This window comes from Alexandromys fortis, unplaced genomic scaffold, assembly GCF_014885135.2.
Source record: "Alexandromys fortis isolate MF-2015 unplaced genomic scaffold, M_Fortis_MF-2015_v1.1 scaffold_0, whole genome shotgun sequence".
NCBI classification, from domain to species: Eukaryota; Metazoa; Chordata; class Mammalia; order Rodentia; family Cricetidae; genus Alexandromys; species Alexandromys fortis.
Window position 1 is genome coordinate 20,917,445 of NW_026067949.1, and position 19,465 is coordinate 20,936,909.

Consider the following 19,465-nt stretch of genomic DNA (forward strand, 5'->3'; position numbering starts at 1 on the left):
TGTTTGTTCCTTTGAACGTTTTGAATTTTAAAAAGACTGATATCCATCTGTCTTCCAAAGCAAGCAGCGGTGATATAGCTGGTACCCAGACAGCTTTGGGAGAAGAGCGAGAGGTCATCCAGGGATCTTCATTCTGGTGTTCGTCCTTCTGATCTCTTCTTTGTGTTGAGGAAGTCACATCGACGTTACCGATTTCCTCATATACGCACTGCCATGACTTATGTCTATAGAAATAATGCTGTTTTAGATTGGGCTAGTAGCGCAAACTCAGAACATCCCAGGGTTGAATACAGGAGCAAATGTAGATAGCATGGAAGGCGAAACCCCAAGGAGCTGTTTCGCTTGGTGGTCTGGGGACACTTGCTCCTGTGTGACTATTAATTGTTGGCTTTGTCTCCATTTATTTCTATGATCCTCCAGGGGAATGTAAATCAATCTCAAAATGTCCAAAGCGATTTATGCATAAATCATTTGTAATTATTGTTGAAGAAATAAATGTGTGAATGAGATTTTTAAATGCTCTGAGACCACATAAATATTTTTTTCTTGTTAAATTGTCCTCCCACTTTCTTAGCCGATTATAAAAAAAACAATGTAGCAAAAAACCAAAAGACACGTGGTGGCATACAAATCCCCCTTGACTCTTCTTCTCTCTTCAGAAGACATTATAAAGATTATATTTTTATGACATTTAAAGTCAAAACACAAGAAAGAAAGCTGCAGTAAAACAATAAAACCGTCTTAATCCCATTTACTGTTACTATAATGAAAATATAAAAGTCTGGCTGCTCTCTAAAGAAAAGAATTTCCTTTAATTTCCTTTAACTTGCAATTTGGGGCTTTGAAAGTCCAAGGGGGGGCACCTCCATCTCCTGAGCCCCTGAGGAGGACCCTTCTAACTATATCATCACAGTGGGAGCTCATGAGAAGGAACCACAAGGTGAGACAAGAAGCCAGAGAGCCTCCAAGGCTGGGCTGACCCTTTTTATAAGAACGCAGTCTCTCCAGAGCTACCTGGACCCCAGTAAGAATGATACTATTGTCTTCCGAGAAGGGCATTTTCGGGGACATGACCATCTTCTATCACATCTCATGTTCCAGCATTGCCAGGAGCAATGAGAGTCAAACTCCTGGCACATAAATAACCAACGGGAACCATAACAAGGCCAGCACACAAACACTGCCTGGGTCCTGCCTTCTTCACGTAGCCAGGGCGAGTTCCCATGTAACAGGAAAATGATTCTTACTTCAGGATTATTGACGAGAGGAGGATGAAGCGAGGACTTGAGAGACCGGCTCTCCTAGCACCAGTGTATCCAGTCTAGTCTTGCCCTTAAACACTGGTTTCTCTTTTGTGATTTCGCGACTAACTTCTCCCTTTTAACGCTTCCTAGATGCAGTCTTCTGCCGGTCCTGAAAACGAGAGGCCATGGCAAGAGATATCAGACGAAATCAAAGCAATCTTTAAAGCTGCCGTGAAGCTGCTCCATGAGCAGGGTAAAATGAAGCACAGCCAGGCTAGGAGGTACCTGTTCTCAGGTAATTTCCACGCTGCTTCAGTAAATTAAGAAACAGATGAAACATGGAAGCATCCGCAGCTTCCCTCTCGGGATTCTTTATATTTAATCTCATCTGGTAGGAAACAAAGTTAGTTTGGTAAATGTTTCCACATCCCAGAAAGATGCGTTAACTCTCAGGAAACCCTTTGCTTTGCTTGTCGGCTTCTTTAGCATGAGTGATTTTGAAGGAAGTTCAGAGGTACCGGATATAAAGGTCAAGATTCCATCATTGTTTCTCAGTGGGGGGAGGGGCCTTCCCGTGCCTCTTAGTCTCCCGGCACGTGTGTGGGGACCTATCTTGGTCAACGCTGAGGCGTGTTCTAGGGAGACAACCATGGATGAGGCAAGTCACTGTTCGCCTGAAAACAAACCACAGTGAGGTGAAGAAATGATTGTCAAGTAATAAGTGAGCAAGTTCTTTACAGAAATTAAATACTCTGTAACTCGAGTAAAACATAGTTATAAAAGGAAGTATCCGAGGTGGTATGCTGGAGGCCTGGAGTGGAAAGGGTGGGCTGAGGAGCCGATGTTTGAGATAGAAGATGGAAGGAATCAGAGTTCACAGTATCACGGCTGTCTAAGTGGAGCATCCCAGGCGGTGGGAGCAGCTGGTTAGAATCCCTCAGAGCGGGTGGACTGGGCATCAGTGCACAAGCACAGTTCTCGGTCAAGGGAAGAAGGGGTTTGTTTATTCTGGAATCAAAAATGAATGGCCATGATTGGGGAACATATTCAGGCTACTCCAAATACCCTGTGTAACAATGGTAGCAATTTCCTGAGGCTTTTGTAGTTACAGATCAAAAGGAGGTAATAAATCAAGGCATTTTCAAATTCATTTGTAGAAACATCAGGTAGGTTACAGTCCCGCAGGGAATCCCCAGCTCTAGGCATGTCTTAGTTAGGGTTTCTATTGCTGCAATGAAACACCATGGCCAAGGCAAGTTGAGGGTTTATTAGGCTTATTTCTCAGCATGGCTGTTTGTCACTGAAGGAAGCCAGGACAGGAACTCACGCAGGCCAGGATCCCAGAGGAAGAAAATGAAGGGGCAATTGAGGGGCACTGCTTACTGACTTGCTTCTTCTGGCTTGCTCAGTCCACCTTCTTCTAGAACCTAGGACCAGCAGCCCAGGGATGGCACCACCCACCATGGGTCGGGCTCCACCATTGATCAGCAAATGAGAAAAATGCCTTACAGCTGGATCTCAAGAAGGCATTTCCTCAGCTGAGGCTCCTTCCTCTGAGGACTCTGGCTTGTGTCGAGTGGACACACAAAACCACCCAGGACAAAGCAAAGATTCTCCCTGATAGTTGAAAAGATGTCCAGTCAATGCAGAGATAGGAAGAAAAAAAAAAGGCTAAAAGTGATCTAAGGTAATTTGGCTCTGAATCACAACATTCTAAGTTTTCAAGCAGCCTCTTAGAATGTTCACCATGGACAAGGCTTTATTCTAGGAACTCTCGTGAACAGCAAGAAAGTCAGGTTTGGGGAGGATGACAAGAGGTCTGAATGTGGCCATCTGAGGGACTTTACACTAAACAGTAGGTGACGTGGGAAGCTGGGGAGGAGGGTATGGAGAAAATGTGTCAGGACTCAGTTTTATATTAAAAATAGCACACACACTCACATGAATACATACACACACACACACACACACACACACACACACTCACATTGACCAAACATATTTTCAACCATCAGGGAGAATCTTTTTGGGAATGTACATACAAACAGGCCCTTAGCTTCCACTGATTTACTGGTTAAGGATGTTGTCAGACAGCATCTGATGCTTTGTCCTGGGTGGTTTTGTGTGTCCACTTGCCACAAGCTAGAGTCCTCAGAGGAAGGAGCCTCAGCTGAGGAAATGTGTCCATGAGATCCAGTTTATCTCCACTTTCTTTGTCTATTCTTAATTTCAGAGAACGCTCCTCTCTCTCTCTCTCTCTCTCTCTCTCTCTCTCTCTCTCTCTCTCTCACACACACACACACACACACACACACACACACACACACACTCCAGTTCCTTATTACAGAACAGTCTGTAGCCTTCCACAAACAGGTAGAAGAAGCCTCATTGTCAGAAGCTGAAGGGAAGACCAGACCTGAAAGAATAAGGCAGTCATGGTTTCGAGAAAACAAACACTGCTGGGTAAAGGTCATCAGATATGCAGAACAGGACTTCCTTTTACAATTCATGATAAGGAGTTGTTGAGGAAAAGCAACAGTAATTGCACTTTCAGATCACAGTTTTGAATGCTGTGTCCTGAGAACACAGATTCCCAACACTATGTACAAACATATCAGGAAGCTTTCATAGTTACAGAGTGAAAACCATTTGTAAAAATTCAAAAGGCACTTGGCCTTCAACCACTAAATACACCAATGCAAACAGCTTTTTGAAGCTAAGAATCATTCTGGTGAAGTTCACTTAAGCAAGTACAAAGACAAAAAGTGAAAACAGCGTGGGGGGGGGAGTGGGGAGGAAAGTTTGAAATATGTGTACATATAAATATCAGAAATTCTATTGCGCAGCTTTCTGTTTCTATCACAAACGTGAGAAAATTATTTTCTTTTGATTCTCTCTTGGAGCCTTGAGGCCACAGTCAATCAATTAAATGCTCCGTTGTTTGGGGGCCTGTGGTAACGTCGCACACCATACAGCACTAGCTTGTATTTTATTTTAAGATGTACTTTTTTGTTTCGACTTCAGCATATCTACCTAGGGTATTATAATACACCTTAAACTAAGTGATGGCACCACACTGTAAAGGAAGGCTAGCTATATGTCACTCAACACCTCCTTGTTTCCTGGCCTACTGGGACCCTGCTGTTTCCACATTTAGAAGGGCTAAAGTTGGAGAGGGAAATTAAATTTAAAATGTAAAGTCGTCACTATGAACCCAGCATGCCTGCTTTATCTGCTGTGTTCAACTTCTCCTTCCAATTGGGTGGGAAATAAAAATATTTAATGGAAAAATCAATTCTTCTGGGTCTTACCTGCTTAGGAAAAAAAACTAATGTGAACTTGGAAATCACTCCACAGGTTGCATCACTACAAAACTATAAGCAAAATAACCTCCCCAGAGTGACTAACGGCTGCATGTTAGGAATGAGAGCATGCACATGGCTCCTTCATTCAAGGCAATAATCCTCGTCTTAACTTCCTTCCAGCTATCGAGGATGAGTTTGACTTTGCTCTGGGCAAGCAAACTCCGGCGTTCCTGAAGAAGTGTGTGTGCTACATCAGGAAGATCGCGAACATCGAGCGCTTCGTGAAAATCCCAGAGATGGGGAAATACATGGACATAATTGGAACGGAGCCCAGAATCATCCGCGACCCAGAAGCTCAGGAGAAGCTGATAAAGCTCAGGGATGAATTCATTCCTACCATCGTGGCATCCTCCAACCTGAGAGTATACACGTCTGTCACGCATTGTGACATGAAGCTGGGCTATTCCCAGGAGATAGAAAACCATTACATAGAAGGCCTTGGTAAGCAGTTTTATGAGGACATGATTGACATAATTCAGGCAACAGTGCAGCAGAATTTTGACACAGAGACTGATACGCTGTACGATGAAATTCTTCAGCACTCTTCGCTATGTAAAACATATGCCTCCTTCTATGAATACAAATGCGAATCGCTAAACATCTTGCATAACTACGTCCTGCCAAGCAAGACTGGGCACATCAACCCGCTGGTTGTGTATGGTGGACCATGCACTGGGAAGACTCTCCTGCTAGCTGAAGTAGCAAAAAAGGTAAAATAAATAAACAATCTACTCTTTCCTCCCTATTTTTGTAGAGATATTATTCGTTGGGAGGAAAATGATAACGATCAAATTCCACTCTCATTTTTTTTCTATGTTTACTATATGAATTAAAACTAGGCTTTTTGTGATGGATATGTCTGCATTTCTTTCTTGCTGGTCTAACGGCTATGCTGTGAGAACAAGATGCATGGGATATAACTATAAAACCACTTTCTTTGGTCACTCAGTATTCCAACTCCTCTGCCTTACTTGGATGAAAAGGGGAACCAATTCTTCAAAACACTTCTCACCCCTCTCAGGCAAAAACTAGCCTTCTCGTTTCTCTAGCCACTAAGTCAGTGTTAGTTCAACAGTAAGAGTGTCCAGTCTCAGTGCTAATTAACACTTTGGTCCTTATTTTTCTCCTTCTTCTGAGACCTGCCTCAGTTAAGCCCCTCACTGTGGGCATGGGAAGACAGATATCTTTATAGACCTAGCACTTTTTCTCCCTCCTTTCCTAGCTTCAACTATATTTATAATCCCTACTGAACTGTAGTGTAGTGGATATAGGAAGACAAGAAACTGGGGAGTTCCTACAGGACCCCCATGATGCTGTGAGTGCTGGACTTTTCTCTGAATAAGCATGAAAAGCCACCTGCCGTCTGCTCTCGGCCTGCCCATCATTTCCTGAAGCTTCTTCTCCTCCTGCACCTCAACATCCATCATCTCACACTGCAGCTAAGAGCAGGGCAGCGCATCCTTCTCTTGCTTCTTGCTTTATCACTTCCTAGACTTTCGATAACAAACTTCCAGAGTCTTTAGAGAAGATCCTCTCCGCAGCCCAGCACACCCCTCAGGCAAGGCCTGGGATGAGGAAAGTATCCAGTCTTACCATCTCCCACTTCTCAGGACTTCACGTTGGGCTCATGAGAAATACCCAGGTACTCGTCTGCCCTCAGAACTCTAGACCCACAGATCCAGCCCTGAGCAATGGCTCTGTTTCACTTCTCCATCAGAGTTGTTAGCTAGCCTGACACTTAGCCTCATGTCTTTCAGATGTCACCAGGCCCTAGATGGCCATGTCCACTGACTTCACAGGGTACTTGGAGGCCTCTACTGAAGTCCCTGGATCCATGGATCTTAAATTTTACTTTTTTTCTTAATCTGAATTTCTTAATCTGAACTATCTCAGAGATCTAAGTTTCCTAATTCATAGGAAAAATCTATCTATAATAAGTCATAGAATTTATAGACTAATGCCTTTTTTTTTTCTAAAGAGTCTTCGTGATAATAGAATGGCTGAAAAGCCTTATGTCTCTAAAACTCCTCTCTGGAGGGATGTTTTGTACTTGATCAGATTCCTTCTCAGCTTTGACTTTCCAGCCAAAAAAAATACTAAATTTCTGTGGTCTCTATATACTTTTCTCCCCTAGCTCTAGAAGGAAGGAAGGGATGGGGAGAGGGGAAAATGGAAGAACATATGGAATGGAAGCAGACAGGGCCTCTACTTTGACTGTGCTTCTAATGACTACTCAACTTGAAGCAACTCAGTGATTTAGCCTGGGTTTCAGTTTCCCCTCCTATTAAATCTCTGTCTATAAAATTATAGATCTATAAATTATCTCTGTCCATCCTCGTGCCCTTCAGAGACAACAAGTGCAACAATGGCTACCTGTCTCCATAGTGGAACACCAGAAAGCACAGACATCAATTAACCTCATAGACCCAGTATTCTGTGGATGCTTGTAAAGATTTATTTTTATTTTTAATTATGTGTATTGTGTATGGGTCTTGGAGGGAGGGCATGTGAACTTGAGCACAAGTACCCTCAGAGGCCAGAAGAGGGTGTCAGACTCCTGGAGCTGCAGTTACCAGGTGGTTGTGAGCCAACTGATATGAATACTAATATGATATTAAGAGCAGTCACTCTTAACTGTGAGCCAGCTCACCAGTCTCAAATTGTACAGATTTTTATGATAAAAGATTCCATTTAGCATACTATATTGATGGTCAATATTTTATTACATTGTAATTAACTAGAAATTGGTCATCCATGTATGGAATTATATATTCTCAATTAATGAAAACATTTACTCAATGTAATTTATAAATCATTACTTAAGTCAGCCATTAAAACAAACGCTAAGTATATACTGTGTGCTAACAGCTACCCAAAGTTAGGGATTTAGATGAAAAAATGATCAGACGGTGTATCCAGATTCATGATTATTGAATACTCTGTAGCTTTTAGAATTCGAACAAACATTTCCTTACGGAGAAGAATTAACGATTTTACTGCCTGTGAGTCCTGCCTGAAGATCTGCACAGGAGCTTTATGGCAGCATTTGGCCTTCCCAGATGGTCTGGGCCTTTCTTGGATCAGGGCTGTTTTTAGTCTGAGCTCTAGGGAGGGATCTTCTTTGATTACTGTGGTGTAAGGGCACAGCCCTATTCTAAACTTTGCTTATATGTTTTAGGCTTATGGCTGGCTACATGAAGACACAGGGCCAGACGCTGACCCGGTTGTCATTGTGAGATTTCTAGGGACAACAGACATGAGTAATGATCTGAGGACACTCCTTCTAAGTGTTTGTGAACAGCTGGCAGTCAACTACAGGTGTCTGGTTCAAAACTATCCTAAGAAGATCCATGACCTTCGTGACTTATTTATCAACCTGTTGAATGAGTCCTCACTGCAGAGACCCCTGGTGATAATATTTGATGCCCTAGAGCAGCTCTCGGAGAGCGACGACGCGAGGAAGCTCTGGTGGCTGCCTGCTCACCTTCCCCGGTTCGTGCGGATCGTCCTCTCCACCCTGCCCAATAAACATGGAATCCTGCAGAAACTAAGGTGCCTTATCCACGAAGAAGACAGCTACATTGAGCTGATTCCCCGGGACAGAAAGATGTGCAGCCAGGTCCTCAAACACCAGCTGCTGAGGGTCAAAAGGAAGGTCACATCAGGCCAGCAGATTTATGTAAACAATGCATTCTCCAAATGCACTCTGCCCATGTTCGTGAACCTGACTTTCAGGGAGGTGAGACATTGGAGGTCTCACAAGGATGTAGATGAATCTTCCCTCTGTGTGACTGTCCATGAAAGTATAGAGCAGTTATTCTGGTCCTTGGAGAAGAAGTGTGGTCAAAAGCTGGTCTCCAGAGCTCTGGGTTACATCACCATGGCCAAAATGGGTTTGAGCGAAATGGAACTGGAGGACGTGTTAGCTCTGGACAACAGCGTTATGAATGAACTCAATGAGAACTCCAGACCCAGCAATCCCCTGAGAGTACCTTACCTGTACATCGCAAGGCTCAAGGAGGGTCTCAATGGATACTTAATCGAAAGGCACGTGAAGAATGTCACACTCTTAGTCTGGGCCAACAGACACCTGCAGCTCATAGCTCAGAAGCTGTATCTGCAGGAGGACAGAAACCTTCGCGAGATGCACACGATCCTGGCTGATTACTTCCTAGGTGTGTGGTCGGGAGGCAGGAGGAAAGCGTTCTGCCTGGAAGACCCCTACTTGAATGGCTGCCTCGACTTAGAGAACAGAAGCCTGCTCGAGGAAGAAAAACACTTCATGGAACAAGCATCCTTTGACAGGCAGGCCCCGGACCAGCCCTGGGTTTTCCAGTGTAACCCGCTAGAGCCTGACATCTTTTTCGTCAACCACCGGAAAATGTCTGAGCTCCTGTATCATCTGACAAGGTGTGGGAAAACCGATGACCTGCTTTATGGAATCATCATGAACTTCAGCTGGCTTTACACCATGATCAAAATTGGCCAGTTCGACAAAGTGCTTGCGGACATAGAACTGGCCTACAACTACTCACAAGAGAAAGAGCTGAAGTTCCTAGCCAGCACGCTCCGTGGCATCAGAAATAAGGTCATCACCTTCCCAGGCTCCCTTTCAGCGGAGCTTCAGCAAAGGCTGCTGCCTGTTGTGAGTTCCCTGCCCAAACTTAGACATCTTCTTTTAGAATGTGACAAAGATGGACCCAAATACTGCTCCATTGTTCCTCTTCATTCGTCCATGGACGTGACATACAGCCCCGAGCGCCTCCCCTTAGCAGCCAGTCACCTGCACGTCACGGAGATTCTGCCCACCTGTAACCCCAGCACAGTTCTCACGGCGTTAGAAAACGGCTCCATCAGCACATGGGATGTAGAAACTCGCCAGCTACTCAGGCAAATCACCACAGCCCAGTCTGTCATCTTGGGCATGAAGCTCACGGGTGACGAGAAGTACCTCGTGGTTGCTACAACAAACAACACCTTGCTGATTTATGACAATGTCAATTCCTGCCTTCTGTCTGAGGTGGAAATCAAAGGGACCAAGCACGGGAGTGGCTCCACCTACATCAACGGATTCACACTCTCTGTCAAGCATGCCCTTGCGTGGCTGGAGGCCAGCAAAGATGTCACCGTCATCGATCTGCTGTACGGATGGCCCCTTTACCAGTTCCACTGCTGGTATGAAGTGACCTGTGTCCAGTGCTCTCTGGACGGGGTGTATGCTTTCTGCGGCCAGTACCTCAACAATACCACCATTTTCCACTTAGGCAGTGGAGAAAAGTTATGCACCGTGACGTCAGAATTTTCAGGTGGCTTCGTGAAGTTTCTCCTCATCCTGGACACAGCTCAAGAGATGGTCATGGTGGACAGTGAGGGGAGCCTCTCTGTCTGGAATACAGAGGACATATCCAACCCCCAGCTGACGGAAGACTTTGACTGCCGAAAAGAAGATAGCGAGGTGGTGAGCATCGAACTTTCGGAGGACCAGAGCGCAATTCTGATCTGTAAAGCACTGAGCATTGAACTCTTGGACACTGGCATGTGGAAGGTAGCTGAGAAGTTCAGGGCCAGGCACAATGAGCGATTTATATCCGCCGTGCTCTCCAAAAATGGAGATTGCATCATTGCCACCATGGAGAGCACCCCAGCCGTGTTCTTCTGGAGGCGGGACACGGGCCAGTGCATGGCAAGCCTGCAGGAAATCTCAGGTACCATAGTTAAGTTGGTAAAATCTAGTCACCACAATATGCTCCTGTCTTTGTCAACCAGCGGGGTTCTTTCCATTTGGGATATCGACATAATCACAGCTATGTCCAACATAGATAAAACAGGAAAGCCCATCCAGAGTCTGGTGCTGCCTACCAGAGGGGAAATCATCTACTCTCTGGATGGCTCGGACTGCGTCCACAAGTGGAACTTCAGCAGCGGGTTCATTGAAGCAGTATTTAAGCACGAAGGAATAGTTGAACATTGTGTGTTAACATCCGCTGGAGACATAATGGTGACATCGGACGACAAAAGCAGCCAGTACGTCTGGCACACCAGCAGCGGGGAAAACCTCTTCCGAATCAACGGGCAGAGGATATCTCAGCTGCTGATTACACATAATGACCAGTTTGTGGTCTCGCTCTGTGAGGAAAATGCCTCCAGGGTTTGGAGACTGGCCACGGGCCACAGGGTCTGCAACATCTTGACCACATTGCAAAACGCCTTTATCACCTCTGCAAACACCTTCGTGGTAGGAATGACGAAAAGCAAAGTGTTGGCAGTCAGTCTCTGGACAGGGAGCATCACCAAGAAATTTTGCTGCGAGGATGGGATCACCATTGTGAATTTTAAGTTGATCCCCGACTGCCCTGACATTATCGTGTTTATCACGTCTGCTGAGACGGTAAACATCTGGAGTCTGACCGACGAAGTGATCTGTCGACGTGTGCAGCTTCCAAGCAACTTCTTGAAAAACCTGGAGGATTTTGAAATTTCTCCCAATGGGAAGCTAGGCATTATATCCCGGGGAGATGAAAATATCAATGTGCTAGATTTACACAGTGGAAAATTGCGGGTGGTTCACGCCTCTGGGGTCATCTGGAGGCAGAGACTCTCTCGAGATGGTCGCTACCTGGTATATATTTGTTTCCGGAATGGGGAAGAGGAGGAAGAGGAAAATGATGCGGTATCTAGCTTAATCGTAATGAGACTGGCTGATGGCAAAAACATCGGTGCTTGCTCCCTTTACAAAACACCAACTTTCCTGGCACTCTCCCAGAGACACCTGAACATCATTGTCGGCTTCGACGATGGGAGTATAGGGATATACACGGTTGTGGACCGCGTAGATGCCGCGCTGAAAATCAAAATTGCCACCTCCAACAGCAGGCAGATCTTCAACAATGCAACACAGACATCCAGGCCAAAGTCGAGCAGCTACTCCTTCAAAGTGTCTGTGGACTGCCTCTGGAGAGAGTCCACTGAGGTCTTTGCAAGAGACAGCCCCATCACAGTGAGTGACTCCTCAGAGTCCAATGAGGCAACACCCTCCAAGAAACACAACTCGTGTTACGACCGGGTGTGTGCTGCCCTAGAATCCCGAGGCCACAGTTATACGCCAGATAACTGATGTGATGTTTATCCTGCTCAACTGAAATACATAATCCACATACAACAGGAAAAAAAAAGCAAAGTGCGTCTTCTGCATCATAAATGATAAGCTGCTTATTTCTTAAAGGCAGGGAAGATCTGGAACTCTCAATTACTAATACCCTCATAAGAAGAACAGAACTATGAGACTCAACTCGGGTGCCATCTTTCAGTCCAAATGTATTAAGCAAATAGAGAACTTCTCTATGTGATAGTAAAATGGCCAGAAGAGAGAGGTTCGAGTCTTTTAAGTTAGCTGTGTAATAAGAGTTAGCACAATTCACTCCACTGATGCAGAGGAGAGAAACTAGAGCTGTTGGACTGGAATCAGTTCCACAGAAGCCAGCTGGAGTCGTGAGAACAGGGAGCTCTCTGGCTCTGCATGGCGGTGTCATAGCAAACTGCGGCCTTAATCTCTCTTTACGCTTCTCACTCCTGACAACTGTGTAACCCTCGTCTGCACACAAGAGGTCTAACGGTGCAAATGTGTGTAAGAAAGATGTCCAGATGTGTTCCAGTTTCCCAAGTCGCCACATAAACATGTGATGGTGAGCAGACTGGGACAATATCTAACTACCACTATTATAGGGCTATTGAACATGAGGAGTCAGTCTTTACTAAAACACACCACGACTGCATGCCCAGGTTTCTGTGTAATGGAATATATCATTTTTAACCTGTTTCTGTCTTGGATTGCAAGAGAACCCACTTGATAAGAAACCGCAATCTTTTCACACCTTTTCCTGAGATGCGTTTTTGTGTGCTGAGCGTAAAGAATTACAGAAAGGGCATCACAAACTTGGCTGAAACACCTGCTCATTTCTTTCATTCTACTGGCAAGAGTCTGTGCTCTTCAGTCAGCTGCTGGGAAACCCAAGTTACTTCCCAGACCCCTGCAGTATCTCTTACTAGAAAGCGAGCTTTTGAAACACGCCATCTCTGAACTACTGACGACATTGCCTTACTCTCATCCGTCCTCTCTCCTGTGTGACGTGCAGATAAACGACCCAATACCCTGGGACATACTGAATATGCCTGTCTCTGTGCTAAAACAGTCCGTACATCTTAAGGGTGTCCAAAGGTTCTTCTCAGCCCTGTTTGTAATCACTTTCTTACTTCTATACACTGTATGTATGCTTCTTTATCCGCTCCACTTCCAAACCGGAGGACTTTCCTGGTCTTGCCATTTCAAAGCAGAAACTCTGAAATGGTATATGTTTTAAAAACAAACAAACAAACAAAAAAAAAAAACCTTACCAACCTTACCAATCTGAAGGAAAATGTGTCTCAGGAAGTGAAAGTAATGTTCTTCCTTCCATGTCCTCCACATGACATGTTGTGGAAGAACTTTGAAGGGAGTCACCAGCAGTGGCTGGTTTGATTTTCTTTGAAAGTAGAAGCTGCTTAAGTCAGAACAGCGAACAAGGAACCGGCTTATTTTCATCCCAGCTCTGCTGCGAACTCATCACGCACCTATAGCCTGATCCTTAACCCCACCACTGAATTGTTTCTGTGGACTGCAAAATAAAGGAGGTGATGGGTTCTGCTACAGCCTGTACGCCTGGTGGGGATTCTGGGAGTAATATGAGAAACATGTCACAGCTGTGACCTACCGATTGCTGACACAACGGGAAAACGAAAATTATCTAAACCCATAGAGAATCCAAGTCAATTGTTTTTCCCCTGTGAAGGGATTTAACATGCAAGCGTTTGAAGGCGTCACTCAGATATCAACAGCCTACCCATGTGGAAAACACTTGCTTCAGTGTGCCCCTCCTAGTGTAGCTACCAGCCAGTAGGTGGAAGCCCAGGGAGGGCTAAGATCCATATACCCATCATCTGGAGTCCTTACTATTAGCTCTTCAGCCAACATATTCTTATTGCTGTCATTACCGGTTGATCCTCCATGCCATACATCTCTAAGAATTAAATGCCTAGATGGATTAAATGTAGTGTGTGAATGTTCTGTGCAAAAGCCAATAGAGTACATCAAGTGGCCTGAATGATTTTTTTCCTAACCTGTTTGCAACTGATAGCTCATATTGAATGTTTTTATGTAAACTTTGTATCGTTGGGATGAATTACCCAATCAGAGATTTATATTTTCATAAATGTTTCATTTAGTCAAATTTTGTTACAGAGTTGTTACACTAGAAACTTATTCCAGTGTTCAAACAATATACAGTCTTGTGTATGTATCGTTTGTATGAATAAAAGATGAGCTACTTAGGTTTGAGTGCTGTTTAGTTTTTCACCGCTGAGGTTGGCCAGAAGTAGAAGACCTCAAGTACCAGTAATTATTCAAATTTACCAAAGGTATGCTAGGATTGTTTTGGGAGTTTCCAGGCACAAAGCCATGTCACCTAACACCTTAGCCTTGTGAGTTTGGTATTACTACTCCACATTTATAGGAGTAATAATATATTATATATTATATATCATATATCATATATCATATATCATATATTATATATTATATAATATGCATTATTATATATATATGTTTAGACAGAAAGGACTGTGGATGTGACTCCAGTGGATCACCACATCTTTGGTAACTTTTTAAAAGCACATTAAAATAAAGAAGTTGATACCCAGTAGTCACTTTGACAGTAACTTCTAAGATATTTACTAATTTGCAGGTGTGAGATTCAGTTACTTTGTTAAAGGTCACTGGAAGTTACCAGAAATGCCTGAGTTTGTTTTGTGATTTATTTTTTCCTTTTCTCCAGTATATGGAGATAGTTGATGAATTCAATTGGCAAATATTTACCTACTCACAAATTTCACCAAGAACACAGAGGTAAATAAAATAGCTCTTGCCTGCTAGAATTTCAGATGCAACAAGAAAACAGGGAGAAAATAAGTGCTTTGCATACATCTGAAAGGACACACAACTTCTTCTTGTGGCTGGAGCATGGAAAGATGGTTGTCAAGGACTAGAACCACTCATAAATTCCAAGGTGAGTGAGAAAGACTTAAGAGAACCTTCTGAGATACCGTGTTACACACACACACACACACACACACACACGCGCGCGCGCGCGCGTCTGAGAATTCCTATACACACCAACAAAAAAGGATATCTTTAAACATGGCAGTATCAGAAATCTTCAACATTGTATACTATAATCAGATGAAACCGTGTATGTAGTTCTCAACATACTCTCAAAACCTCAAAATCCAACGTTTAAAAGAAAACTAAATACATTATCAAGTTCCTTACCCTCATTTCTTTCTGGCTGGAGTGAACCTCGAAGTTTCTCCCCACTGACTCAAAAACCCAAGACAAATTCCAAAGTCTTTTTTTTTATCAGAATAGTCTAATACGTTTATAAATGGACCAGTATCCCACGAAAATTTCTGACAAGGTTGGATATTTAACCTGAGTGTCACTTACTGTGACAAGAATATTTTTCTTCAAATCAAACAAATAACATTTAACAACGTATAAATTCAGTCATCCATCTACCATTTAAAAGTGCACAACTATTTTAGTACGAGAATGGACTCCCCCCACACAAACAACATTAAATGTTCTCCCACAGAGAGTAGAAAATGCCTGTGAAGGCAGAGGGCATCTCAAATGCAAACACTGAGAAACCAAGGGTCTTAGGGCTTTCAGAGGTCTGCCCAGTTCCTCCTTCAGCATCGCATTTTATCCCATCTCCCTGCAAGCGGTGGAACATGGAGAGGAAAGCGAGTAAGCTAGATGGCGCAGTTGCTCAACACATTTTTCCGGCAAACTCCACAGCTTCTGGGCCAGGTGGAAAGAAGACCCAAAACTTAAACCGAATTTCAGGATTAAGCCACCGATTCTCCACCCATCACAGGTAAAGCTCCGTGCGTTTGATGGAGCGTCGCACATCCTGATATCCCAAGGGAAAAGGTCTGGAACTGGGGTTCTTCCACTCCTCCCAGGATAGCCTTTAGGACGCAGGCAAGCGGGTAGTCCCTGGAAATGACCATCGCAGAGGCGTCCTGGCTGTTTGTCTAGCCATTAGGCAGGCGACAAGCGGTGCGCGCTCGATCTGGCAGCTAATGCCGGTTGCTTCGCTGACCCCTCACTCAAGCCTGGATCACGGGACGTCCCCTCGTCCCTGCAGCCTGCGCTACCGGCCAGGCGCAGGTAAAGGGTTACCCGGGGCTGGGAGGCTCGCTCGCTGCCCGCCCACGTGACGCACCGGCCCAATGACCGCGGCCCGGCTGCAGCAGCGCGGAGGGCTCCGGGAGGCACTGACCCACTCGCGTGTCCCAGCGCGGACGCCCGAGGCCCGCGAAGCCATGGGCGCCCCGACCCTGGAGACGCCGCCCCGCCTCAGGTAAGCAGCACCCCGGCCAGCACCGGGCTCTGCTTCGGGGGAGGAGGTTTGGTCCTGAGCGGGAGTCCCTGCTTCGTTACTCGGTCGCTCTTCTTGGTTCCCCTTCTCTTGGAGGGACGCGGCGAGAAACGAGACGAGGCAACCCAGGGTTTGATGAGTTCAGGGAAAGTCACGGAATTCAATCAAGGCGCGGGAAGAGAGGCGGACGACACGGTTCAGGTCCCCAAAATAAAGGCACCCGTGCTGGCTGTGTAAAATGGTTTGTTTTTAAACTCCCAATTCATGAACTCTCAGCCGTGCCTGGGAACTTAAACTGGACAGATTGCAAGAGATTTTCCCATCTGCCTGTGTTGGGGTTCACCATATATAATATAAGCATGTGGGTCTTTTAAGAAATAAATCGGGAAAGAACATTTGACTGTCCTCCACCCACCTACCCCCGCCCCGTGCGCCCTTGCCCCGCGCGCCCTTTCTTTGAAGAGCCCTTGGGTTCTGGGATGGGGTCTAAGGAGATGGCGAGGGTGCTTGGAGGGACGGCGACACTGCGGTGCTCCGCAAGAGCCTGGGTCTAGGAGAGTGGGCGCCAGATGCAAACGGTTAAATGGTCGCACGCTGTAAATATTTAATAGGCAAGCGTCTCCCAGGTCGGTCACCTGGGTCTCCGTGGCCTGGAGAATCTTGATGAAGTGCCATTTTCATAAAAATCGCCAATGAAGGATTTCCCAGGGATACCGGACAGATATGAGCGGGGCTTTTATCCCTCCCGGGACCGTAATTAACCTTAAAAGCAAAACAAAATAACTCCATCTCCAGTGACTCAGAACGTTTTCTTTTCCATCGTGGTATAGAGACTTGCGCGATGAATGTAGAGGAAGTGGGTGTTTGGGGAGACGCTTCAGATGAAAAGAAATGGTGTTTGTGTCTCCCTGACACTGTTTAATGTGAACGTTGTGGTGGTGGTGGTGGTGGTGGTACCTTGAGGACGGATGCTTTCGGTGATTGTAACGTAGATATAGTGAAGAATAATTGCTGGAGAAAAGAAAAACCTGTAAAGTAGATGGGAAAGAAATGAGAGTAGTTGTTTTTAGCGGTGGTACGTTCTATATTTGCTGAAGTTTTTCCTTCCATACAATTTCCCAGTTAATACTATTTTAAGAAGGATACAGTAGCCCTCTACATCTAAGCACCAGTATCCCTGATACACCGCGCAAGCCCCTTAGGTAAAAATCCATGTCTCTATGAACAACGATAAGGAGCTCCCGTCATTAAGGAGAGGGCTGGATTGCTTATGTTTCTCCAGAGTGTGAAACCTCAGTATACAGCCAGCTCCGAGGCTTACTGAGCAGAAATGGGTGATATCCAGGACCGTGACTTGTGGTTCATTTCTGATGCTCACCCTTTCTGCCCACCTTGTGATCCTGTTCCTTCACTTATTCGACAAATAAAGTTTTTGTGTCCCCAGAATCGCATTGTTAGTGAAGAGTTTGATATTGAATAATGTCTAAATTTAAGTGCGGCCCGTGTTCACCACATTCCAAGGAGATTTTACGCACCTGGAATTTAAAACGAAACAAAAACTTGCTTATCGCTTGAGCATGTACTCTTTCCTAAAAATGGAAGGAGCTCCTCACTTCTGACCCAGCACTTCTCAGAAACTAAGCTGTTTTCAGGACCCAGTCCTCAGCGCAGGCGCAAAGCAGGGACCAACCCCTTTCCACTCAGAACTGCCTGGAGGAGAGGTGCCCCCGGAAGCTCATTGCCTGGGTTTCTTGGAACGGACCCCGGTTTTCTAATAACTCTATACTAACCTCGGAGCTAGCTTCCTCTCCCTAAACAGTGTCTCACATGTTCCAAATTCTACCCTTTCCCAGGGGCCCTCAATCTTTGGGCTCTGTCGGGTTCATGCTTTTGTTTCTGATTTCATCTTTAGAGTGGTTGTCTAGTTAGATAGTCTCCCTAAATAATTCAGAAAAGAAGAATTGGCAAGAGCTGACTGGGTTATCCTAGAGGAGGACAGGCATGGAGAAATCCCTGTCTGCAGCTTGGTTAATATGGTGTCTGACACTTTACCATGAGCAATGAGCGCTAGTCAGCATGCAGGTGTTTCTCTAAAATCCAGTGAACTCTGACCTACCCTTAGAGACCACACACATGTGTGAACCCACTGACTCCGGACAGTGGGCAGGGTGCTAGGGACACAGACAGCTGCTGCCTCAAGAATCTCATCTTGGGACAAACCTTTGAAGAGTTTGAAGTAAGGCACATATCTGTTCTTGAAAGTTTACTTTGGCTGCAGAGAGAAGGATGGAATGAGGGAATATACAAACACGGCCGAGGGCAGCCGCTACCAGAATTCACAGAAGAGCAGAGAAGGGACACAATGGAGAAGCTGTTTAGGTGCCTACAATCTTAGCTGTAACAAAGTTTCAATGACTCTGGTCTTCAATGTTAGCTTGCAAGCCATCCAAATAAGTCCCCCACCCCAGGCTGGTAAACATAAGCCCTGTTTCAATACCGTGCTCCTCCTGGCAGGCACAGTTACCCTGAGCTTCACATAGCTTGTTTCCCATCTTAGAAGGAGGGTTAATGAGATTATGGTGTTCATATTTTTAGCAACTTATTGCTTCCTTATGTAGCCTTTGAAGTGTTCAGGCAGAGTGAAGATAAGCTGTTGCCTCACGGAGACCCTTTCTCATGTACCTTAAACTCCTGCTGGGATGAACTTCTCCCGACTTTGGCTTGTTTAATGTCCAAGTTGGCCTGAACATGGCCTTCTCTGTGTCACAAAGCAAAAAAACAGCCTGTGTTTGGAAGAGTATTAATGGTCTATGAAAAAAACATCTCGTACTGGAGAGGGGAATCCTCTTAGAAGCTGACTCCCAGGTGCACACAATTTGTATTGGTGTACCTTTTTTTTTTAATTCTCTGTTCACTAGTCACAGAGAGTACTGCGATGAAAAAGAACTCTGAAATTCCTTTTCATCTAGTTGTTCTCCATGCCACCCCTAGCCCATCTAATGACTGAGTGCCTAACCTGGTCTATAAAACAGTATCCTTCTTGTTTAAATGACTACACTGCCGGCCATTATCGCTTCTCCCAAACATGTGCAGCAACCCAGAAGTGAACCAGCAAACGCTGCCTTCCACCTGTAAATCATTGGCGTGCTACAAGGTTGGTTCCTCGCCAATCTCAGATGAGCTTAGCTCTTCGGGTTCACAGTCCACAGAGAGACTCCACCCCGGGGGTTCGGTGTGTGGCCACTGTGATAACAGTGAGATGTTTTAGTCACAGCCCACTGTGAACCAGCAAAGAATTCAGGGAAGTTTGTGCTTAAACTATCAAATAATAAGATTATTGCTCTTGTTATTACTATCAGATTTCAGAACTGCCTTTTAGGAA

At 45.1% G+C, this 19,465-nt stretch overlaps 2 protein-coding genes across 3 annotated transcripts in view; both read left to right on the top strand.

The window, feature by feature from the left end:
- Window positions 1–14,061, top strand: part of Nwd2 (NACHT and WD repeat domain containing 2) — a 110,317-nt gene extending 96,256 nt beyond the window's left edge. Inside the window, exons 5-7 of the mRNA XM_050149628.1 lie at window positions 1,395–1,539; window positions 4,730–5,319; window positions 7,788–14,061. Of these exons, the coding sequence (XP_050005585.1) occupies window positions 1,395–1,539; window positions 4,730–5,319; window positions 7,788–11,723 (4,671 nt within the window). The 3' untranslated portion in view covers window positions 11,724–14,061. The remainder of the gene's footprint in view (window positions 1–1,394; window positions 1,540–4,729; window positions 5,320–7,787) is intronic.
- Window positions 14,062–15,098: 1,037 nt separating this feature from the next.
- The window catches only part of CUNH4orf19 (chromosome unknown C4orf19 homolog), a 73,556-nt gene continuing 69,189 nt past the window's right edge, over window positions 15,099–19,465 (top strand). Inside the window, exon 1 of one of the 2 annotated variants that reach the window (XM_050150044.1) lies at window positions 15,099–16,065. The gene's annotated coding sequence lies outside the window, so the exon portion shown is untranslated. The remainder of the gene's footprint in view (window positions 16,066–19,465) is intronic. The other variant, XM_050150043.1, reaches the window with a different exon arrangement.